Source organism: Cervus canadensis, chromosome 5 (assembly GCF_019320065.1).
Source record: "Cervus canadensis isolate Bull #8, Minnesota chromosome 5, ASM1932006v1, whole genome shotgun sequence".
NCBI lineage: Eukaryota > Metazoa > Chordata > Mammalia > Artiodactyla > Cervidae > Cervus > Cervus canadensis.
This window is the reverse complement of record NC_057390.1, coordinates 43,829,573-43,855,603: the sequence shown is the minus strand read 5'-3', so window position 1 is coordinate 43,855,603 and position 26,031 is coordinate 43,829,573. Positions and strand designations below refer to the sequence as shown.

Genomic DNA, 26,031 nt, shown 5'->3' with positions numbered 1-26,031 from the left:
GTTACACTTTAACAGGAATTACTTCTGGATTCTTAAAACACAGTATATTCTAGTCCATATATTACACAGAAATAGAAACAAATATAGTTTCAACTTCCCCTGCAGGTCTTCCTCTTCACTAGTTTTTTTTGGGGGTGGGGGAGAAAAGTGTTCTATAAGAATCATGACGTTAAATTTCTTCCCAGAGTATCTTGAGCAGAAAGATTTAGATGATGTCCATACAGGAAGTAAAGACAAGCACTGCAGAACACTTACAAACTTACACGCTAGACAACTCACTCAAAACTCAACCAAACCAAAACCTCTCAGAACTCAGGATCTTAGAAACCTGAAGCCATAGCCAAGATAAACAATGGTATATTGATCTTCTCTCCTCTACATCACAGTCTTCGCAATTATTTTTATTCAGTAATTCCAATAATACGATGTTAGTTAAGAAACTAAAGAAAAGGACACAAGAATTTGAAGGGCTTAAATATATTTTTTATATTGATAATCTGTGTCTTTCTACCCTAATACATTATTATTGATTACATACAGGATGAGGTGAGGTATTTGTAAAATATCTGGTAAAAAATAATATACAGTATTCTGTATGAGATGGAATTTTATGAACCTTTAGGTCTTCTGAAGTGTCAAATTGATCATCTAAGTTAAATTAAACTGCCCTGACTGGACTTAACAGCTGTTCCCTCAAACCATGTTTAAAAAAAAGGAAGGATCTTACATTTTCCCAGAATTTGTGCAGAAAGGGGAAAGCACATAATTGACAATTTCTATTTCTCACATCCAAAGTAATGCATTCATACAAAATCAGGACCTCCAAAGTCAAGCATGAAAATAACAAAAAAAAACAAAAACAAAAAACTAGGTTAGAGATACATAATCTCTGAATAATGGTTAGGCTAATTCACCAACACCAAAGAAATCCAAATGGCCAACAGTCTTGAAAATGCTTTATTGAAATGTGTGACGTATGTGCAGAAGATGTGTGTGAAAAGACCACAGCTTGAAAACTGGTTTTGGAAACGTCTTAACAACCGATTGAAAAAAAAAAAAAAAATCCTACTGGACTGGACTTCTAGTGTAACCAGAAGCCTGTGTAAATTTTCCTTTAAAACATTTTCCATCACAGAGACTTAAGAAAACAAAGCTAGGGTATCTGGAAATTGTTGGAGGCTGAAGTTTCAGAGGAGGAGAAGCCACAGTTGTTTTTTTTTTTTTTAAGAAATGTGGGGTGACATCTTTTTTGGTTACATCTGAATGAGCATGGACTTCACAGTTCTCAGGAGAACACCGGAGGGTGCTCGAGTCTGTATGCTTGTTGAAGAAACAGAGAAACACAGATGGGAGGAGAGAGGGGAGATGGAGGGAAGGGCTCAGAGGAGACAGAGCTCTGGAACAAGACATGATTAGGTTAAGTCTAGTTATAAATTTATCAGAAGCTGTGCGCACCTTTTTTAAAAGTCCTAAATTTACATTCCAAAAACTGCCCCTCCCGACCCCCAAACCCACTGTCCCTGCCTTGGAGCTATTGTGAAAGTCTATGCACAAAAACTGGAACAGAAAATAAAAAATATCCCGGCCCCTTCAAACCCCAAAACAAACCCAAAAAAGCTGTACATTTTTTTTTTTTACACATAGGATTAATAATATAGGCATATAGGTGGCATGATTCAATTAAAAGGCTTTACTTTTTATGCTTGAAAAAAAAACCCAATAAATAAAAAGGTGCTAAAGTTAGCATTAAGAATTTGGTTGTAATATATTGACAAAGTCTGGGAAGGCAAATCCTCAAAGCTCCCCTGATACTGATCTGTCTCAGCAAAACTATGAAGCAAATACATAAATAACGCAACATATGATTGAGAAGGTGAGATTTTCAAAAACAAAGACAACATAATCCAGGTTAACTTTGTTGAACAGTGAATAAATGAAATTCATCTACACCTGAATAGAACATATTTAACAATTGAAAAAAATTTTCAACAACCACAAAAAGAACTTTTCAAACAAAGAGAACAGGACTTGTTTTCAGGACACACAGATGCCTGCAGCAGATTCCCACAGCAGCTGTACTGGTGTATCTTCTACGGATGAGTTAAGACAGGCTGAGCTCCACACGGAAGATGACTGACAGGGCGACGGGACAGTCACACAGGGCGGAGCGACACCGGCTGCGACCCCAGGCTCCACTGCAGAGCTGGCTTGTGCGGAGGAGGCACACAGAGAAAGGTGATTCAGGCAGACATTATTCAAAAGCTACTTCCTCAAGGGATTCTTTTGCCTCGTAACCATTGAATAATGTTTGGGAAAGCTTTGGGCTTTTATGTTTGCTTTAAGTTTTACTCCTTGTATTTAAATTTCTTAAATAACAAGGTCACTAAAACTCATGCACGCTGCAAAAAACCTCATGCAGTAGTTAAGGTAAACCATCCAAGCAGTTTTTATTCATTAATATTCATAAATACACACAGCAGCTTCATTAGAGATTTCCATTTTCCTCTTCAGTTTGAATGTGGAGTATTACGAGAGCCTTCTGCATGTCAGGGTGCAGGAAGCAGAGATCACCCCTGCACTGCTACCTACATTTACCTGCTAGAAGTAAAAATTAGTTAAGTGGAAATGATTATCATATATATTTTTCTCTCTTCCTTTTTGAATGTACACAATGTAACAAGAGTGACAGACCTGAAATTACAATCACCAAACAAACCCAAGATAGTTGTTGTCCACTTTCATTGGCAAATACAGCACAGAGGACATTGTCTGCGAATTGGGATGTCATCAAAGAGGAGGTGGTGGAGGCTCATTTCCTTTATTACTCTCTTTTAAATTTAGGTTTTCTAAAGCAACATCTAAAGGCATAATATCTACACAGCCCATAGCACCAAAATCTGCCATTTCCCCCCGTTCATCCTCGTCTGAGGACGAGCTCTCTTCGCGCACTAAAGTGGACAGAAGGAGCTCTTGGACAAAGAGGCTGCGGTCTGCGCGCTCACTTTCCATGGACTGGCGCTCTGTTTCAGACATTTTAGGATCATTCAACCTGTGTAAATTAAAAAGAAAAGATCTCATTGGTAAAAAGTCAAGGAACAATGGCATGGTCAGTTTCTACAATGTCCTACATCATGCGAGCTCCACAGAGTCTAAGACATATTATTGGAATACCCTGCTCTAATTTACCTCCTTAATTATGTGGCTGTGAATTCCCCACACTTGTAACAATACTGTTACCCTGAGGTGCAAATCTATGCTTTAATTAGATTCAATGAGAAGAAACACATTTGGACTTCTCATACTCCCTACAGAGAAAACGGGGTGAAAAATCTTCTAGGAAAACAAAATTTCTAACAGATTAGATGCTTGGGGAAGTAGTAATTTCCTTAACCAGAATTTCACCAGTTGGTAGTAAAAAGAGGAAAAGTAGCAACACTGGTCCCAAAAACAAAATCTATAGCGACTAAAATAGTCAACTGAAAATAAATCCTAGTTCTCTTGGCCTTTCTCTATTATTTCTACCTAATTCTTCTGAAATAAAGACACGTCCAGGAGCATGAGAGGGCAAACACACATGTACAAACACACACGTGCACAAGCATGTACGTGTGCACCTACGTTTCTCCTACCAAGGACCTTGTAACAAGGCTGACCCTGAGACTTATAATGGCTCAACTGACACATACACTTCTGAGACCTGTGTCATGCTGGGAAACCTGGTTCATCAACACGGAGACGGGACAGATATTAGCATGTTCTTATTACTAACCTGTTAAATGACTTAGGCAATATCCTGGTTAGTTTCATTGCTAAATTTATTTATCTACATTTTTTAGTGTCCAAGAAAGAAAGGGAAACTGATTGAAGCACTGGGGTAGGAAAAGTGCCAAACCGGAAGATGGTAACAGTGAAGGGAGGTCCAGCAGGCACGTGCGACCCCCAGGGGCAGCCAGGTGCACTTGGAGCCCATGCTCACCTGCACCTGGCACCTGTTCTCTGCAGTCCACCTAGGCTGGAAGGCATGGGGGCATCTCAAAGTAGCAACGGAGGAGATGTGCTGGACACTCACTATGGGCTTTAAGTGTTTTTTGTATGGATAATCTCTTCTAATCCTACAAGTTAGTTTTCATTACTATCAATTTATGGGAAGAAGAAACTGAAGAGGTTAAATGATGCTCAAAAATCTCACAGCTATCAAGTTCAAACCACTCAACCATTAGATTAATGGCTCAGAAAACAAAAGATCTAAATTTCAGAACTGCAAGAACACAAAAGGTTCTGGAAAGTAAGGACATTAGATCCACACTGAAAGGAAATGACTGATGACATTTATAATTAAAACCAAATTAAGGATACAAGAGAGTATATACTGAAAGAGGAGACTGAGCAATAGGCTACATATTCTCAATCAAAGCTTTGAAACTGCTAAGAAATGAAGTACATTCCACGTTCTCAGTTTTGGAAAAAGCGTTAAAAAGAAAAATAAACTGAAGTCAAACCTGTTATAAAGAGAAAAGATGCAGAGGCAACTATTTACATAGCAAACAGGCAAACTAGAAACATGCAGGCTGAGGCCCCCCAACCTTTGGAAATCATGTAATTCTAACATTACAGTTTTGATTTTTAAGAAATAACTGAGAATATATTTCACTCCTGAAGGGGTGGGGGAGATAAAAACAGCACTAGGGCTAGATTTCCTGGTGGGCCAATCTTCATCTGGGATCTGGAAGTAACTGCAAAGCTTGTAAGAAGCTTCAGATTGGGGGTGAGCAAAACTAGCTGACTCCACTGCCCAGAGACTGGAATCTGACATAGGCACTTACACGGCTGGTTTCTGAAAGATCCACCACGGTTGGATCCCAAAGAAACTGTTGCACCATCAATTCCAAGACAATGGGAACAGGAATTGCCCCCAGTCAAACAGACCAAAGACAAGGCTGGAGCCCCACATGTATCACATTACAGTTGTGGGCCAGTGACAAGGATTTCCACTTGGAAATGTCACAGCCATTCTCCTGGCCTTGAAGATTCTCAGTGTGCACATTTATTTATTTGCAGTTGGAAGACGCTCAACAGTAGATAAACTATTTTTGTCACTTAGTTTTGCCCAAGCTTATTCGCCAGGAAAAAATCTTGAACATAAATAACTATTTAAAATTATTTCTTAGACTATACAAAGTTCCAGGGAAATATTTTGGAGGAAATGCTGCCTTAAGATAAACCTTGAGTCAGAATTTAATGACACAATGAAAGATGTGGAAAGTGGTCTATCAATTCCTAGGTACTATGCAATGCACAGGATCAGATGACAGAAGGGGGCCTTCCAGAAGCTACCGCCAGGATCTAAGGAGAGCACTCAGAGGCCCCTGTACTATTCCCTGGTTGTGGGGCTGGGGGTGGTGCAGAATAATTGCACAGAGAAAAGCCCCAGATCAAGCTCACTGAGGCTGGAGCTCCAAAAACAAAATAAAACCAGAGTGGAACAGAGGTGGAAGATGTCTCTTCCGAAGGGCAGTGGGACAGGACATTCATTCCACCCACAGGTCAGTGAACCCGCACCAGACAACACACTGGTAGGGTTCCTTTCTGAGGTTGGTACCCAACCTGACAAGCTGGAAGCCTGTAGTCTGTCAGTCCGTACTGCTAAGTTATGTGGCAGAAGGATGGATCCACCTGTGGCTCTGTGATTGCTCTATGCTGAAGCAACATTTTCTGGTAATAATCAGGCATAGCTACTCACTTTACATAAATAATCCAAAGGTAAACTTCTCATTTGAAATTTCCTTCTTAGATCCGTAACAAATGATAGTAAATACTGTTAATTGGGCCTTTATTATATTCCAGACATTGAACTAGGGCATACACATACCAATGCTCCCATTTCATCCTCAAAACAATTCTCCCTCAAATGAGGCAAAACTCAAGGGATATTAAGATAGAACTTAATGATAGTCTGGAGAAGTAAAGTGACTTGCCTAAGGTCCAAACTGGTAAAAGCTGGGGCTCTTGACAGGGGTCCTATTTGCAGGAATTGGCAAGTATTTTTTATTCTGCATCCACAATATATTATTTACAACTATACACATGTGCCACTGTATTAACAAAAGAAGTTTAAAAGCATGAGATAAAAGAAATATACATGGAAATAATGTTTTCTTCTAACATCTGTCACATTACTTTTTGGAGGTAACTGCTATATTCCACTAATTTTCTTCCTTTTGCAGTTTTTACTTTATATTCCTATTTATTCCACTAAAAGTCCAAATCAGAACCAGGTTCATTATCTGCTGACCCTGTGTCTACTCATCACTGCTCTTTCTAAAATTCTTTTATTTTTAAAAGTCACATAAAATGCCCATGAGGTCTCGGCAGAGGAACATATTCAGTTGCTAATGGTAGCTTTCAGAACAAATATGAACTCTATTCCATTCAGCAGAGCCATTTACTGTGTGTTCTAAGTATTTTTTACACTGTGCTAAACCATTTTTTAAGACAGTTACTTTTGTGTATGCTAACCACAAACATTTAAATTCCACTTCTTTAGAAATTCTCAGAAGAAAACCACCACTATAAAATCTTCTCTTGTACTTTGGGGTATTTCAGAGCAGACTCAAACTGGCTATAAAAGGAAGGCAGTGTTCATTATGACAGTAACTATACCTAACACGTCCCATATATGTGATGATACTGTGTTTACGTTTTATGGGCAATGCAGGAAAGGAAATTCCTATCAGATGATGAGATACTGATAGAACACGGTTATCAGCATTCATAGTTGATCTAAGTGAAAGTTGCCTAGTTGTGTCTTGACTCTTTGCGACCACATGGACTGTAAAGCCTGCCGGGCTCCTCCGTCCATGGAATTCTCCAGGCACAATATTGGAGTGGGTTGCCATTTCCTTCTCCAGGGGATTTTCCCAACCCAGGAATTAAAACCAGGCTCTCCTGCATTGCAGACGGATTCCTTAGCTGGGCTATCACCATTAGTGCTACCTGGGAAGCCCAGTTTACCTAAAGTAAACAATTATTTTTCTTATTTTTGAGGCAATACTGAATTCAGATTTTGATTAGATTTCTGTGAGTTTTAAAGGTCTGAGCAAAGGTCGAGGCTTTAAGAACACACATAAGGACAAAACAGCAAAGGTCATCTCAGACTGCAGTGCTAACAAAATACTTCTCGAAGTCACATTAATGAATGAACTACCTTGTTAAAAGAAACTGGGAGTTCTGGGTCGCTGGCTGACTGCTTTCCGTGTTCGCCGTGCTGGTCGTGGCTGTGGACTGCGTGACTGTAGTGGTGACGCTGCTTGTGTTGGTGCGCCGGGTGGCACTGCGGGCGGTCTCCAGCTGCTGCCGGGCCGCCTGCGCGTGCTGCCGCTCCAGCTGCAGCTGCATTTGCAACTGCTGGAGCTGAGAGGCGGACGGGCCAGAGGAGTTCAGCTGTCCTCCTGCAGAACGCCTCACCCCCGACAATTGGGATAAAAGCTCTGCCAGAGGAAACGAAGACACTAATGTCCCGTGCAGTAGGAGAAAAACAAAACGCTACCATCATCCTTTACCAGACGAACAGTCAAAGCGATCATCAATGGGAAGGTCACCTGGGGCAACATACAGTCTCAGCTTGGAGCTTACTACCTTTTAGGATGCCTTCTGGAGGTGGGACTTGCATGAGGGAAATGTAAACATATATATGACTATTAGCTCACATATAATTCTTTCTAATTGAAACACAGCAAATTGGTTTTTCAGTTGTTTGCATAATGGGTTGATTTAGTTATACTTTCTCTTGGTATTTAGTATTTAAGGTGTTTCATCCACTGGTCTAAGCATAATAGAAACCTTCTCAATGTGACCTCCAAGAAAGCAGGGATCAAGTCTACTGCTCATGGCTTTCCTGGTTCTTAGAACAGTGCCTGACACATAGCAGGCACTCCAACATTGATGTAATGATTGAATGACTCTCAGAACTAAATCCGAGAGAGAGACTGGCATCATTTCTCACTGTGGTCGCTCTGCCTTCTTTCTCTCGAACCTTCTGGGACTGCTCTCTCAGAGTCACAGGGCACTGCTGCAGTGACGACCGCTGAGGCTGACTGGCTCTCAGTCGCATAGCCTGTTTTATTTAGACTACTGTTTGCACAAGGCTGTGCTCACTGGGAGCCTCTCAGCTAAGGGAGGTGCAGCACCTGCCTTCTCCCAACGGCTTATGTGGAGTTGATGGCTGCCTTTTGGACATTCCCAGGCTGGCAAAGCTTTTCATCATTAAAACTCATTTCCGGGGCAGGTTTCTGCCTTACTGCTCACTGTTGTTTAATCCCTGAGGTTCTTAAGACCGTTTTTTCATTTAGTCCATTATTAACATAATTTTCACTGACAGAAAAAAACTGAACAGAGAAAATGTCTCAATTTTGAATTTTGCCTCCAGAAATCAGTTAAGGTTTAGAGCCTGCTACCAAAAACAGCAGGTAAATATATTCCTTTTGGATGAAGCAGTGTTTTTTAAAATCCCTAACTCAAGTTTTTCTGGGGCTTCTGTACATCCAAACGCCCAAGGCACATTTGGAATTAGATTTTACACTGAATATCTCATAATTTAGAGTAGATTCTACGAGTAACACTGTGCGTACTTTTGGTGACAGATTTACACTAGCCACATTTCAGGTACAAATCCCACTGTGTGCACACATTTTGGTCTTGCACAGGCTCCTGGACTCTTAATGCCTACCTGTGCTGACGTGTCTTTCAGGGTCTCTGGCTACTACTTCTGACATTTTGACTGTCAAACCTTGTGCTCTGCTGCCAGTTGTCCAGGTTGGCCATGTATTAGATCCAGGTACAAATTACATGTTCAAATCACTTTTTTAAGTAAGACTTTCCCAAGCTATTAGAACATGAATGTTTCATAACAATATAATTCTCAAATTAAGAGAAGTACAAAACATTTCTACTTGACTTCATTCCTTGAGAAGAGCTTATTTCTTTAGTCTTGTCAATTAGTTTTCTTATCTGTCTGCTTATGAAGGAGGTTGAACCACAGAATTCTGGAGGTCTTTCAACTCTGAAATCTTCTATGATTTTCTTGGGTTTCATTGAAGGTCACAAATAGAACACAGACGTTCCTTATCATTTTAAACCTCTAAGTACTTAAAGAAATGCCAGAGTAGTATGAATTACTTTACGTGGTCTACTCGACTTTAAAAATAATTTTATTTTTTTGCTATGTGGCTTGCAGGATCCGGGATGGAACCTGGGCCCTCAGAAGTGAGAATACCGAGTCCTAACCACTGGACCACCAGGGAATTCCCCACATGGTCTACTTTAAACATATTTTACACTTTTTAGAATTTCAGGGAATTTTGTCAAGGAACACAGAAGTGTGATGAGAGACTGAGACATAAATCCTACTCCCCAAATTTAAAGGAAGCCCCCCATCTCCAGCCATTTCCTTTAAGGATGTGAAACTAACTTACCAGCTATAGGATCCATGGCTTCCCTATTGCTTGGAGAATATGAACTCTGAGAAGAAGAAAGTCCACCAGTAGAACTGCTAGTAAAGTGCATGTTTGATCTGCGCGCACGAGGACCTCCTAACCCCCGGCCAGGGTGAAACATTCTACGTACATGTCGGACACCGCTCGACTCATCATAACTCCAAGGTTAAGAAAAGGACTCAGGTATTTCATAGTAAGAATAAAATACATATATAAAAGAAGTCACTTGAGCCCTTGCAAGATAAGCACGCAGACTTCCCAAATTGTAAGCATTTTAAAACAGTACATTTAGAATACGAATGGCACAACTATGTCTATGAAGGCTATTAACTCTAAAAATGGACATGGGAATATAAAGCAACATATGTGTATACTGTATGTATATATTGTATATGTGTGTGTGTTTTCAAAGAGAAAAAAAAGCTTCTCCAGATGGGAAGAAGTTTCTTCCTAGGTTCCAGGTACAAGGGCTAGAGTTAACATCATCTGACAAAGTGAAAGGTACCACCTGGTCAGATACCCAGAGGGAAATATTCCCGAACCCATATACATTCATATCACAGTAACCACAAATAATAACCATCAGTTTTTATATCTGGTGAGAGTAGTGCTAATATACAGGCTAATCAAATCTCAGTGACCATCTGTAATGATAAAGGAATAGTACAAATAATTTAAATTTCAGGAGTCAAAGATTCCTTTCAGCTATCAGTTTTAATCTGTCAATGTGTTGGGTTTTTTTTTTTGCCAATACTGCTGTTAAGCAGAAAACTAGATTTGAATTTCTTGTGTTAAGTGGACACACAGAGAGTTAACAGCACATTTATCAAGAAGTCAAACCAGCTTATACACATGTGTGTGAGTTAAACTGAAGAAAGTCCTGAGAAGCAAACAGCAGCCAAAACTTGTGAAGACAACATTGTGTCTCTACACAGGCAAGTGTGAGTATACAGGGAGGGGGAGGGGAGGGGGGACCAGGGGAGCCACATGTTATAGCAGAAGAGATTTTCTTTTGAAGCTGCCAATACATAGAAAAAGAATTCTAAAAAGGAAGGGATATATGTATAACTGATTTCCTTAGTTATTCAGCAGAAACTAACACAACATTGTAAATCAACTATACACCAATTAAAAAAAAATTCCCCAAACACAAACAAACAAAGCAGCCAACAGAACAGCTACTTTTAATGCAGGCTAACTTTTGTGCTGGATTCCCAGTTCAGGAGTCATGTGGGCACAGGGTGGGCAGCCATAATGCACACTCTTTCGTGGTATTCATGACATAGGCTTGGGCTCTACAGAAAGGGATGTTATGATAATCACACTTTATTTGTAAAAGTATAAAAAGTACACTTCAGGGATTTCCCTGGTGGTCCAGTGGTTAAGCATCTGCCTTGGACTGCAGGGGACACAGGTTCAATACCTGGTTGGGGAACTAAGATCCCAAATGCCTCAGAGAAACTAAGCCCACATTGCAACTACTGAGACCGACACAACCGGGGTCTCCTGCATTGCAGACGGATTCTTTTCCAGCTGAGCTATCAGGGAAGCTCTGCCAAACAAATAAAAAATTTAAAAAAATAAAATAATAAAAAGTACACTTTAGGAAGAGTTCTATAAAAGTAGCAAAAAAAAAAAAAAAAAAAGCCTGGTTACAAAGAGGCTTAGAAAAAGTCACTCTCTTGTGTCAAACAAAATTATCACATAGTGGCACTTGAAAAACTTGACAAATTAGTTATATTTCCAGGAAAACTGCTATGCCAACACTTTACTTTCTAGAATTTAAAGATAATAGTTGCTAGTAATCTAAAATGCAGCACATGACTTCTCTTATTCTCATATTTTACATAATTTATTTTTTCTTGGTAATGAAAGACTCATACACATCTACAAAAAATGGATGTGGATGACATGGGACATTCTACTGAATGGATGCTGATTGCACTAGAGGTCCTTGAACCTGCTGGAGAAGTGCAGGATAATGGCACAGTGTTTTAAAATTTTTTGCCTAGCTTCTCCATGAAGATGGAGTGAAGAATGGATCAAGTATAACTCTTCTGGGTATTGTTACAGAATTTTTTTATACAAAATGGGAAGTAACTAACAGGCTAAAAGTATTCCTGACCCATTTGGGTTTTCACGTTCTCTTGGGAGAAACAAAAAGTAAGTAAGCACTGCTTTCTTCATTTTGCTTTTAGTGTCCCCTGCACTCAGGAGGGAGGAAGAGTGGGCTCCTATGTTCATTTAGTACTTGCCCCAGGGTGGCTCAGACCAGGCTGATCTTATTTCTCAGGAAGGTTCCATAGCTTTATCTTTCCAGTAGTTTCCACTTGAAAGTGAAAGTGTTAGTTGCTCAGTCATGTCCAGCTCTCTGCTACCTCACGGACTGCAGCCTGCCAGGCTCCTCTGTGAGATTCTCTAGGCAAGAATACTGGAATGGGCTGCCATTTCCCTTCTCCAAGGGATCTTCCTGACCTAGGGATTGAACCCTGGTCTCCTGCATTGCAGGCGGATTCTTTACCATCTGAGCCACCAGGGAAACTTTCCATTAGTTTCCACTTATCTTCCCCCAAACTCTAAAGGGTCAAATTTCTAATAAGAAAATTACATTCTGTGATCAAGGGTTGAGAGCTGAAGGACAGAACACCAAGTCTAAGGTTGTCTTGTGACTGCCAGGAGGCAAGTAAAGGTATCAGAATGAAGTCTGTCAGGGAGAAAGGTTATGATTAGCTCTTGATTGCTTCAGACTGCAATGAACACTAAAACCTTCCCATGAGCACACAGTCCTAAGTTAACAGGTGATAGCTTTAGAAAAACAATTCATAACTTGAAACCAGAAGCACCGAGTCTACAAACAAATGTACTCTGGTGGGCCAGTAATCTCTTGGAGAGTACAGAGAATACTGTCAGGAACCATCATGAGACTGGCTTGGGAGGAGAAGCAGAAATCAAAGTGGGAAAGAAATTTAGAACTGGATCTGACCTTATGCTGTCCTACTCAGATGGGCAGAAAGCCCCACGGGGCACACCTGCCCACCCTCCAGCCTATAAGAGACTATGGCAACAGATAACACGGATGGCGAGCAAGTACATCATCCATACAGTTAATGAACTAACTAGACTTTAATTTGGATTAGCATTTTCCGCTTTTGTATGAAAATACCCTTGTAACCTAGTCAAACTGTCTTAAAAAAATAATAAACCTGATGGCAAAGAACTGAAGATAATGAGCAAGTGAATTTCACTTACTGAGCACTTTTCATGTAATGGTCACAGCTCGGGAAAAGAGAAATAAGAAATTGCACTTCAACACTGTACCACTTTTAGGAAAATGTCAAATCAACTAAGATAATTCGGAGGTTAATTTTTTCCTTGGGAATACTGCCCTTAAAAGTCATCACAATGACAAATGTTACAAATAACTTTTTCCCTTGTTGCATCTCAAAAGGATATTAAATCTCTAGGGGCTCTGTGTTCAAGTGTAAGATGAGCTGCAAAGTCATCCGTGACATGATTAGGATCGCCTCCAGGTAACGCTGCACATATTGGACAAATCTGAAATGAAAGCAGAGAAAGCAGATTTACTTATCGATGAACATTGATCAGGTATCTTTCTGGATGAATATTTTATTGTAATTTTTACCTTGACCAGGTTTTAACCAGGCAAAAATACCGCAGATCCTGAACTACTGTATAGCGTGGAGGCTGAACAAGAGCCACAGGCCTGCATGTGGTGACTTTCCACAGAAGCAGACCACTTGTCGGGTCTAAACACAGAGGTCAAGTCGGAGCCCTGGCACATCTGCCTGCGTGGTCTAGCAAAACATTTTCCACAAAAAGCTTCTCAGTGTGCCATGTAGTGCACGTTCATGCCCAAGCCCCGACTGACTGGCAAACGCTGAGACACAACCTTCCCTGAAGTAACCTAGACTCGAGGGCCAATCACCAAACAAGATAGCACAGCTCTTATTAAAAACGCAACTGCACAAACTTAAACACTCTGAATGTGGTACAGTAAGACAGACAATGACAACTGATAATATGCAAATATGCTCTATTAATTCATGAATGGGACTTCTAAGGGGGGAGAGAGGGTGGAGATAATTTTTAGAACTTTATTTCCCAGAGGGATAAGAGGTAGGACAAAAGCTTGTGATCAGAGCAGAGGAGGCTTGCGAGGTTGGGAGTGTGGTTTCTGAAACAGCAGTTTCAACAGAGGTGGTGAAATAGGAGGCAGGAGAAGGGCAGGACAGAAAAAACATGGAATTTTCAGGGTTGAGGCCCTTACTTTTTCAGAGATCCAACTGGACAGATGATGGCCTAAAAGTGGGAGCCAAGCCCTGAAGAATGAACTTCAGCCTTAAAGAACAGAGCCAAGAAGGAAGGCTTGAGCTAAGGAGCACAACCAAAGGGAGCCCAGGACCTGGATGGTGGAAGGCTTTGGCCTGTGCCCCTCCAGGGACAGGGGAGCTGAGGGTAAGATACGAGATTCAACTCTGCCGTTGTATATGTCATATGCCTAAGTTCTCTCGCTGGGAGTAAAACCAGGCACCTGCCTGACCTTACTGCGGGCTCTCTGTAGAGTGGCGAAGGAGAGGCGCTGCAGAGGAGGTGGCAGGAGAAAGGTGAGACCTGAAGAGACAGTACTAGGATATGGGGGGGAGACAACTAGTCTGATTCCTCCAGCCTGAGCGAACACAAATCCCCATCTCTACTGACTAGAAATCAGAAGTCCCGGAGACGGTTGTGATCCGGCTCCTCCTAGTGTGCAAACAGTCAGCTGTCCTGATGATCCGCCTCAGGACTCTGAGAAGCAGCCTAAAGAACACCTAAAGATGCTCAGGGAAAAAACACGGAAGCATGACAGCGTGCAAAGGAAGGAGAGAGGTCATGATGGGATGTACCTCTGAGGCAAAGGAGAGAAAGAAGCAGACAGACATGCTCATGCTTTTTCCAGAAGATGCTGAAAGGCAGTCCTTTTCTCTGTGTCAGAGAGAAAAGCAACTGGATCTGTTTATGTTTACAGATGATCAACTCTCTCCTTACCAGAAAGTTGGCTTTCACTGTGTAGCTTCCTGTGCTGTGTGACACTGTGGGGTAGAGTCTGATACACTTATTTTACTTTTCACATGTTTCTGCCTTGTCTACAGATTGTAAACTCTTTGAGAAATGCAGGACAGGGTGATTTCTTTCTTTGTGGGAACTGTGACCAGATTTGTTAAAAGCAAAAAGATTAACATGGTTTAGACAAGCAAAAACAATCTCCAGTTGCACGTATAAGATTTTTATCCAAAGAGAAAATAAAGGAAGGCATCTTCCTTCTAAGGTACTTCCCTTTAGACTGGCCTTTAGATAAAATCTACGCATAATCTGAACTGCACAAAGACAGCTACAGAAGTTGCAGTCCTCTGATGATGCAAGTAAATGGACTGAGGTGAGAAAAGTCTCCTTGAGAACATGCATTTCTGGAAGGAAGACAGAATGGGGAAGCACAAATACCAAATATACTAGGAATGTCCTAGTAAGACTGATAATCTCTTGCAAACTACAAAAGCACCCTTGAGTTAGAGATATAAAACAGAAAGAAAAATCAAGATCCTTCCATATACTACTGTCTGTGAATTTCAGTTCTGTGACTTAGAATCTTAGATTTTACTATAGGGATAAGGCAGGATGAAGGTATACAGTCCACTCTATCCAGAGAAAAATAAAATAGAAACAAACACTTCCTAGTAACTGGGGGTAAAGAATCACTGGGGTGGAAGGGTCACCGAGCTCGGCAGCTGGCACAGGACAATCAGGAGACTAGATGAGAACCAAGTGGAAGATGCCGCCACCCTTGGGTCACACAAAGTTAACTCAGATGAGGACCTGGAAGGGAAAATGAAGTGTTGATGGGACCAGAGGCCCGGTTACCTTGCAAGTTTTCACATTTTATACTGAGCAAGCGAACTCATGTTTCAGGATAAAAACTTTGGTAACTCAAGGTTGTACTTTCTGAGACAATGCAGGGAACAAGAGGAAGAGGGAAAAACAAGAGTGAAGTGGGAACAGAGATGAGGTGAGAATGGAAAGAGGCAGATGCCACTGTGCACCCAGGGGCACAAATGCAGCATATCTCTGAGTGCATCTTTATCTCCCCAAGACAGCACCTAATATTTTTTTACAAGACAGGCAAATTCCACACAAAGGATAAGCTACCAACCCTAAAATTATGAGTCTGTCAACACTGATATTTATCATACTTCTACTGCCACATGATACAGAAGTACCTATCACTAGGACAAGAAAAGTCCATTAATTTACATCAACTCAAAATTATGACAATTAACATTGTAAATCAACTATACTTTAATAAAATACAATTTTTTTAAAAATCACAACAATTTGCTGACATTAAGGCTGACTGAATTGGCCTAAGTGTTTCCTAAACTTGGCTAAGGATATCATTCATCTGGAGCATTTGTTAAAAATAGAGTTTCCTAGACCCCTGCCTAGAAAGTGATTCTAGGTTTGAGAATCTGTATTTTGACAAGGATCCCACTTAGTTTATAATTAGAGAGCTTGGTAAACACTGCTTAAATATACAATGGTATTGCAAAATAACACTTACCCTGTTGTGTGAAACACCAAATGCTGTCCCCTGCTACCCCATACCTCCTTATTCACAAACGTCCTTGATAGTCTCAGTCTTTGCCTTCTCTAGAGTCTTCTTCCCCCTTTGCTTCATCCTCCCACTGAGTCACCATCAGTCCTGCTTTGTATCTGCAGCACCTGTGGGAGCCTCTACCAATGTGCTAAGACCCCATGCCAAAAAACATATCGGAGTTTCCATTTTTCCATATGGTCCCACTGCATGATGGCCAGCGAGCGACCAGTCAGTGCAGATCCTTAACATGGGTGGCCACCTGTGTGACCAGTGTCTAGAACACACCTCCTGAAGTCATTAGATAAAATGCTATAAGTCACTACTGAATTTACAAGATCTTTTTCCCTGTGACAGGTTATGTCCATAAAAAAATATATATATAAAATCAGCTAGCTTTTAAGCCAGCCCCCACTACAATTAGCAACCAGTCTAAACCAAGTTTGGATTTCCCCCAGCCTCTTTCTTGAACTGGAACACCCCTTCCAGATGGTGTTCTCTGTCTGGCTCTGTTCAGTGCTTTAAAACAAGAGAGGAAGAGTTAAGTTCCCATGATGTGGTGAGTTCTCTTCTTCTCTCCCTCCCCTTTTTTGGATAGACTTCACAATATGTTTTTTGCCCATTTTGTTTACTGCTACAGAAAAATGCCTTAAAAAAAAACCAAAAAAAAAAACTGCTTATGATCCAGCATATAACCTGGAACCTAGACTGCAGCATTAGAGAAACTGGTCTTTCACCAAATCACTCAGCACCTGCTGAGCCAGGCTGCTTCTTCACCAGCAGGACGATGCACTTTGATGCACCATCTTCCCAGACCCCTTGACTCTGCTCTTCATCTCAGATCCTGGGACACCATCCTTCTTCTCAACAGCAAATGCCTTAAGTGAAATAACTGCCTTGGCAATCAGCACTTCTTGACTAGGTTTCTGGATCACAAGCTTGATTTCTTTTTCTGTTCTAATTTTAGATCCATGAGAAACATTTTCCTTTTGAGAATATGGGTTCAAAGGCTGTGATTTCCCTACATCAACTTCTACTGTTACTTTCTGATGACACTGGGTGTCTGAGGCATCATTTCTCTGACGATTATGTACCTATAACAGGGAGCAAACGCTTCAGGGTAAATTCGAACCCTTTCTGGATTCATGTTCATCCACATAACCATTATGTTTAAGTTCATCATGTTTCAAAAGAACTACAGAATCACTCTAACCCTGCTATCCTTTCCTTCCCAGTTGAGAACCGAGATGGCATGAGGGTGGAGAAAGGTCATTCCCTTGGTACTGGGGCAAACACTTCTACTCACTGTCCACCAGATCAAGTGGACAAATACTCTGGTTTTAAAGGTTCTCTACTACCTGGCCCCATTTGGCATATTTGATTTTGTTTCCCACTCCAGTCCGCAACAATCAATGACTTTCTATCCTCTCCACCTACCATATTCTTTCTCTTACTGAATCCTGCTTCATGTCTCTTCCCTCCAAGTAATGCCATTCCTTCCCATTCTGTCCACTTTTTGAAATAACACCCATTCTCAAGGGCTACCTCAATTCACAAAATCCTGATTCCTTTTGGCATTTTTCTCCAGTTGTGTCAGAAAAGCCAGTTTGCTTTTTAGACATGCCATAAGGTGTGTGTGGGCAGAGGCTGTGTTTTAAGTTTACTATGCTGACAGCCATCAGTGCTTTATACTCCCAGAATCTGATGACTTCAAAAAGCGCTACTTCACACGACGTATTAGAAGCAGTGCTCCTGGTTAATGCTTGGAGAGACACACTGAGGACATACAAGGACATACAGTATCTTGAGAAAGACCAGCAAATGCTCCCTTGTCCAAGCTGTCCTTAACAACGGACCCAGGCATGACCTAGAACAGCCTTTCTTCTGACATTATCCGCCTGGGGGCAAAGAAGTGGAGTAAAGTGAACACTGTGTTCTATCGGTTTCCTCAATTAGAGTTAACAACTCAGTTAACTTTTGCCCAGGCGCCCCCGCTTTTTCTCATACACAAGGCCTTCTGCAGCCCCTGCCCCATGTTTCCCTGTCATTTCTTGAAAACTCCTTTTCCATTCCTCATTCCTTTATTACACCTGTGAGTCAACTTATGAAGTTAATCATGGTCGAAAAGATCACAAGTAATATCCTTGTCCCTGAGGATTTACAAGTTCTAAAGCACAATGAAAGTGCAGTGAAGAAGCTGTCTGCTGCCATAATTCTACTGTCTTCAGAAAAGCTCTGCTTATTTCTTCTTTATGTGAATGTGCTTCTTCCTTCCAATAATAAGACAAGAAAGAACACATAATTCTCCTGTGTTAATACTACACTAACTTTCTAGCATAAGGTTACTTAGGACTTCCCAAGCTAGCTTTGAAATTAAAGTTCACTTCATGAAAAAAACAAAAAACAAAGTTCACCACTTGATGTGTTCTGCCAACTTAAATGCTTATCATGCTCTGAGTTCCAAACCAGGTGTCTAAAGGACATTTACAAAAATAGCCTCTTTTAAAAGTTGGCGTGGGTCTTCCTTTTTTTAAAACAATATATATATATATATATATATATAGATAGATAGATACAGATTATGTAGTAAATTCAAATAAAACATTTAAGTAAAGCCTTGTGTGTGTTGTTTAAGATGGGGGCAATTCCTGGAAGCGCAATAAGCACACTTCTTTCTATGCTGCTCTTTTCAACTGGGTCCTAATTTCCGTTAAGTTAAAGAACTTATGCTGCGTAGTCCAGATAAGTGGGTAAAGTTGAAGTTCTGACTGGTTATATTTGTTATACTGTATAGTTTTGCTACATGGATTAACTAATTAAATATGTATGAGTAAATATTTAGGTACAATTTATGTCTGGGGCTTCCCAGGTGGTGATAGTGGTAAAGAATCCGTCTGCCAATGTAGGAGATGTGAGAGATGAAGGTTTGATCCCTGGGCTGGGAAGATCCCCTGGAGAAGAGCATGACAATCCACTCCAGTATTTTTGCCTGGAGAGTCCCCATGGACAGAGGAGCCTGGCGGGTTATAATCCACGGGGTCGCAAAGAGTCGGACACGACTAAGCATCTGAGCAGCAGGTCTGGGACACAATTCATGTCTTCTTTTTTAAGGGGCTCTTAAATTCACCTCTATAAATAACCTAGGCTTATTCTGTAAGGCAGATTTTCTGGTCATCTGCAGTACAATGGGGGTGTTTCTGTTTTTATTTATTTGGCTGTACAGGATCTTCATTGTTCTGTTCAGGATCTTCACTGATGCAGGTGGGATTTAGTTTCCCAACCAGGAATCGAACTCTGGCTCCCTCATTGGGAGCACAGAGTCTTAACCACTGGACCACCAGGGAAGTCCCCAGGGGGGTGTTTTTAACAAAGTTTCTTTTACTGAAAAATGATGATCCCGAAGAAGCTATCAGAATTTAAAACTATGACACACAAAACCCCTTACACACATTACATTTTTAATCCTCATACAAAAAACAGAACTGACAGTCTACTGAGCTAACAATTGCTAAGGCTAACTGGTAACTCCAGGGTTTTGGCTCTCTTGCCAAGTTAAAAGTAGTCTATCTTATCAAAACTGCATATATAATGAAAATAAGACTGAAGGGTGAAGTTTTGTTTTGAGAAGATACAAAAAGTGGAAAATCTGTGCTACTTGGGCAATAAACCTTTGGGCCCTTCTCTAGAAGCATTTTCTTTGTAGCTATGTGCATCTTAGCCATCTGTTCAACACAGATACAGGTTCTTTCAAGAGCTGAGGGAGTACACTGTTTAACTCAATTATAATCTCGCTTTCTGTTGTTGCACTGGAACACTCAAATTAACTTATAATTAAGTATGAGCTACTTCATACCGAATTTATTTTTCTCCTCAGTTCCATTTTCCCATTTTAACGCTTGGGTTGAGACTGTCGCCTGCTTCCACACTTGATTTTAGCCAAAAGGCCGAGAAGCGATGTGTCGCCTGCTTCCAAAGAGTAGCATTTAGAATGTTAGGGAGTTTTTGTTAAACATAAAAATCTCAGTTTTCCCTTACATTTTTATCTATGGTTTAAAAGTACTGAATAATTAAAGTTTTGGTTTCAAACATGTTTCCTGACATAAATTTAAATTCTACGTGTATACTGATTGTGTTGGGAACTCATAAAACTTGAAAAAACATCAATTTAGCCATAATGAAAAATAATTCCAAAGTGGTTGGAGCAGTTCCATTTCTTCATCCTGTTCACAGGTCACTCTGAATGTGAGCAATTATGTCCATGAACACTTAGAAGAAAAACCCCAATGTAAGCTTGATTGTTGCTTCCTTGGTGGCTCAGTGATAAAGAATTCACCTGCCCATGCAAGAGACTTGAGTTTGATCCCTGGGTTGGGAAGATCCCTGGAGAAGGAAATGGCAACCCATTTCAGTATTCTTGCCTCGAAAATTCCTGGAGAGAGGAACCTGGTGGACTACAGTCCACGGGGTTGCAGAGTCAGACATGACTTAGCGACTAAACAACAACAAAGCTTTACTGTTTCCATCCATCCTGGGGTAAGCTATGTATTTCACCTGCAGGCTTAGAGAAAGAAAAGGAAAGAGGCATCTCGTGTTGTTAAGTGGTGTTGGTAAGCCCCTTCGAGCCACAGGGGGACAGGTATAGGGAGGCTGGACCCAAAGTCAGAGACAATTTTAGTGAAAACTCACAAATGACTCTACCTAATTTTTTGGGGCTCCAAAATCACTGCAGATGGTGACTGCAGCCATGAAACTAAAAGATGCTTACTCCTTGGAAGGAAAGTTATGACCAACCTGGGTAGCATATTTAAAAGCAGAGACATTACTTTGCCAACCAAGGTCTGTCTAGTCAAGGCTATGGTTTTTCCAGTAGTCATGTATGGGATGTGAGATTTGGATGGTGAAGAAAGCTGAGTGACGAAGAATTGATGCTTTTGAACTACGGTGTTGGAGAAGACTCTTGAATCCCTTGGACTGCAAGGAGATCAGTCCTGGGTGTTCATTGGAAGGACTGATGCTGAAGCTGAAACTCCAACACTTTGGCCACCTCATGCAAAGAGTTGACTCATTGGAAAAGACCCTGATGCTGGGAGGGGTTGGGGGCAGGAGGAGAAGGGGATGACAGAGGATGAGATGGCAGGATGGCATCACCGACTTGATGGATGTGGGTTTGGGTAGATTCTGAGACATGGTGATGGAAAGAGAGGCCTGGTGTGCTGTGATTCACAGGGTCGCAGAGTCAGACACGACTGAGTAACTGAAATGAACTGAACTGAAGTTAGTTAGGGTTTACATTGCTTATAATGAGTTTAAGTTAGAGTCTGACAATGACAGAAGCTTAATGATGTCAAGTGAGGCTGAGTCTGGTAGGATTTCTTAGAAAAAAATCACCTCAGCTGTGAATACCAAGATTGGCATCTTTAAATAATTTTCTTAACCAGTTTTCTTTTTTTTTTTAAACCTGAGGAGCACAATGGGAAAAGAAGGGGCACCAGGAGGAGAAGAGACAAGGTGGAAAAGTGCTTAAGGAACCTCCAAGCTACCTTACAATTTGCCAACAGCTGTCAGGGTGCTCCTGACATATAATCTTTAATTTAAATATATATATAAAAATATATATTTATATATATATAAATATATGTATAAATCTTTAATTTATACCACGCTTTCTACAAATTTTTCTGCAAGCCTTGCGAAAAGAAGCTCCATTACTATGCACTACCTTGAAATTAGCTGTCTGGACATTGAACTAGACAAACCAGTGTTTCACAGGACAAAGAAGAAATCAAACCAGTGGCCAAAGAAAAAAAGAACTCAAAACTAACGTCTCTACACACGCTGCTCTCTTCCCAGCCCTCCCCTTCATACTGGGTTCTTTTCCCATTCTGAAAACAGCCTACTCATCTCCCCTATGGGAGTTTATTTCAACACACAGGAAGGTACAAAGTAAAAAAAACCTACCCACAGTAACAACATACTCTGAAATACTAGGCATGACACTTTCTTGGAAAAGCTACATCATCTGATTCTCATAATATTTTAAATGACTCCCCTTCTGGTCTTCACATCACCTAAAGGAACTAATTTCTCATAGAAATATCTTTTAAAATATCACGACGCCCATATAAATAGAATTATCCTAGAACAACCTAGAATCCCCAACGCGCCTCCTATCATTTCCTTCCCTGCTATCAATATCAACTCAAAAATCTACTGGGAAACCAACGGCTATATCACCCTTTGTTGTTGTCCAGTCGCTCAGTTGTGTCTGACTCTGCGACTCCAGGGACGGCAGCACACCAGGCTTCTAGTCCTTCACCATCTCCTGGAGCTTGCTCAAACTCATGTCCATTGAGTCGGTGATTCCATCCAACCATATGGTCCTCTGTGGTCACCTTCTCCTCCCGCCTTCAATCTTTCCCAACATCAGGATCTTTTTCAATGAGTCAGTTCTTTGCATCAGGTGGCCAAAGTATTGGATTTTCAGCTTCAGCATCAGTCCTTCCAGGGAATATTCAGGGTTGATTTCCTTAAGGATTGGCTGGTTTGATCTCCTTGCAGTCCAATGGACTCTCAACAGTCTCCTCCACAGTCCAAGAGCATCAGTTCTGCGACGCTCAGTCTTCTTTATGGTCCAACTCTCACATCCATACATGACTACTGGCAAAAACAGAGTCTTGACTAGATGTACCTTTGTTGGCAAAGTAATGTCTCTGCTTTTTAATATGCTGTCTAGGTTGCTCATAGCTTTTCTTCCAAGGAGCAGGCGTCTTTTTAATTTCATGGCTACAGTCACCATCTGCAGCGATTTTGGAGCCCAAGAAAATAGTCTGACACTGTTTTCACTATTTGCCCAACTATTTGCCATGAAGTGATGGGACCAGATGCCATGATCTTCGTTTTTGAATGTCGAGTTTTAAGCCAGCCTTTCACTCTCCTCTTTCACTTTCATCAAGAGGCTCTTCAGGTCCTCTTTGCTTTTCACCATAAGGTTGCTGTCATCTGCATATCTGACGTTAGTGATACTTCTCCTGGCACTCTTGATTCCAGCTTGTGCCTCATCCAGCCCAGCATTTCACATGATATACTCTGCATATAAGTTAAATAAATAAGTAGGGTGACAATATACAGCCTTGATGTACTCCTTTTGGAACCAGTCCATTGTTCCATGTCTATTTCTAGCTGTTGCTTCTTGACCTGCATACAGATTTCTCAGGAGGCAGGTAAGGTGGTCTGGTATTCCTGTCTCTTGAAGAATTGTCATAGTTTGTTGTGATCCACACAGTCAAAGGCTTTAGCGTAGTCAATGAAGCAGAAAAGTATATGTTTTTCTGGAATTCTCTTGCTTTTTCGATGATCCAACAGATGCTGGCAATTTGATTTCTGGTTTCTCTGCCTTTTCTAAATCCAGCTTGAACATCTGGGAGTTTGTGGTTCACGTACTGCTGAAGCCTAGCTTGCAGAATTTTAAGCATTACTTTGCTAACATGTGAGATGAGTGCAATTGTGTGGTAAGCCGAACAGTCTTTGGCATTGCCCTTCTTTGGGACTGGAATGAAAACTAACCTTTTCCAGTCCTGTGGCCACTGCTGAGCAGTTTTCCAATTTTTTTGCCTTAAGAAGTCCATGAACAGTATGAAAAGGCAAAAAGATACCACCCTCAATAAGCAAGAATATTACTACTGTCTGATTTTAAACAAGTAAATGTGCTCAAAATAACTATTATTAAAAATGTGCAAAGTTAGCCAAATACTAGAGACAGAAAAAAGTGATTTATAAAATAGAAAGTGTTCTGCATCAAAGGTAATGAAAAGCACAAATGGCAAAAGTACCAAATACCAGTCTTCTGTAATCTATCTAAGTGCAGTTGAGCAGCAGCAAGATAGTTGCCTGCAGCAGAGGTATTTTTCAAGTCCTATGTTAATTCAGTAAAATACCATTGTTAGTTCACAGAAAAGCAGAAACAGTCAGTCAAAGCCTATTTTTAAAACAAAGTGTATTTGGCTTTTAAATGCTTATTTTTCTTGATTACCTGCTTATAAGAGTAAATAGTCAATTATAATATTTAAGAAAACGTACAAGATTGTATCAGCAGATTTGTAAAAATTATGGCTTACATCACTATTACTGCTTCTAATAAGGAAATACTTGTGTTGGGAAGTTATCAGCTCTATATATCTACATATTAAAATGGTCTTTCAATGAAATACAGATACTACATTGATGGTCAAAATTTAAAAGTCCCATATGCAACTAAAAAATATGTAACTTCTCATAGCCCTGATGTATAAACCATATCTGTCACATTATTTCGGTTTGCAGTTTATTTCATCTAATATTTTCCTGCCTGTTTAATTTAGGAATCAAATGCATCTAACTGTTTATACACAAAATGCCACAATAATGAGGATAATTTCTATTCTGTGCTCTATGATTCCTTTTAATTGACATTCAATTGTCTAAATATTAAATAAATTATCAGCTAAAACAGATTATTCTGACTCACTAAAAAAAGATTTAAAAGACCTTTTATGTCATTATGTTTCTCCAGAAGAATAAAATTGTCTAAAGTCTGATTATGGAAAATTTCTAAAATCATTCTTTTTCTCTGATTTTTACTTTTTTATCTAATTGGTATAAATGGAACACAGTAAAACCATGCTATTATTACAAAAACACATAGGTCTTCACTAAAAAGGGAGGGACTGTATCACTTGCATGCATGAAGAGCACCTCAAAGCAGGAGATTGCCCTATGCTCCTTTCTGGAGGTGAAGAAAACAAAGAGTAAACCAAATGAAAATCAGAATGTGAAAAGCTTGCAGCAGGGAATACTAGAGAACCGATGCGACTATGAACAGCGTTAATATACTGCAACACAGATTTCTAGAAGTGAGAAGAAAACTTTGGTGAACCCAAAAGTGCTTCTACCTTTTAAAATGTAACATTCTTAGTATAAAATTGCAAGAATTTATTAAACAAAGAACTGAAAGATTAATTATATATCATTAATGAGAGGTAAAGTTACATTTCACTTAAAAAACAACAGTAAAAATCCCTGAAGGCTTTCTAACAAGCTGCAGTGCTAGTCAGCAAATGTGAGACTTAAGAAAACTATCAGGAGTCACACTTAACGTTTTTATGTTCAAGGCTTTCCTACCATGTTTCTTCCACACTCCTTGGCCACCTCCTCAGCAGATCCTTCACGTTTGCAATCCCATTTGCCCTCTAGTGCTCACTTCTACTACCAGCTGATAGATTTTGATAATTACATACTACTTCCATTTTTACCTCTTCCCACAACCAAAAACTAGTTGGTTGTCCCAATCTACCTGATTTCATAATTATTAGGGTTTTTAAGAACTTGCACTTAATTTCAAAAATCACACTGTTTATCAGATTTGGTGTTTATAAAAAGACTTTTGAGATTATACCCAATTCGCTTGTAAAATTTTAATCAGCTTCACTATGCATTCTATGTCACGTGTTGTTTTTCATGATACCTAGTTTTGAAGAATCCTCCATATCCTCACAGCAAAAGCTCAAGTATAATCGGAAATTAACCTTAAGAAGGGAGGCGAATCTTAGGTGAGGGCCTTAGGGTCCCAAGTTGAAAAAAAAGAGGCAAAAATACAGAGAAGGACTACAAAGCTATTAACCTTCCACAGACTTTTGTATTAGCTATGCCAGGTATCAGCGAACACTCACTAATGATGACAGTAACATTTGCAGTGATATACCCTCCTGCCCCTAAACGTTTCAAAGGGATGATGGTTAGAGAAGTGAGGTCCCAGAGGACAGTACAAGCTGGTGGTGCAGAGGATAGGTGCAGTAAATGCAGGGGCAAAGAAGGACAGCACATTGAGCATTTAGAAAGAAAAATATAAGTAGGAAGAGA

At 40.3% G+C, this 26,031-nt stretch overlaps 1 protein-coding gene across 1 annotated transcript in view; it reads right to left on the bottom strand.

Moving 5' to 3' along the window:
• Positions 1-939: 939 nt before the first annotated feature.
• Positions 940-26,031, bottom strand: part of KCMF1 (potassium channel modulatory factor 1) — an 80,174-nt gene continuing 55,082 nt past the window's right edge. Inside the window, exons 4-7 of the mRNA XM_043468692.1 lie at positions 12,945-13,046; positions 9,471-9,645; positions 7,205-7,487; positions 940-3,049 (exon numbers count right to left, since the gene is read on the bottom strand). Coding sequence (XP_043324627.1) covers positions 2,788-3,049; positions 7,205-7,487; positions 9,471-9,645; positions 12,945-13,046 — 822 coding nt within the window. The 3' untranslated portion in view covers positions 940-2,787. The remainder of the gene's footprint in view (positions 3,050-7,204; positions 7,488-9,470; positions 9,646-12,944; positions 13,047-26,031) is intronic.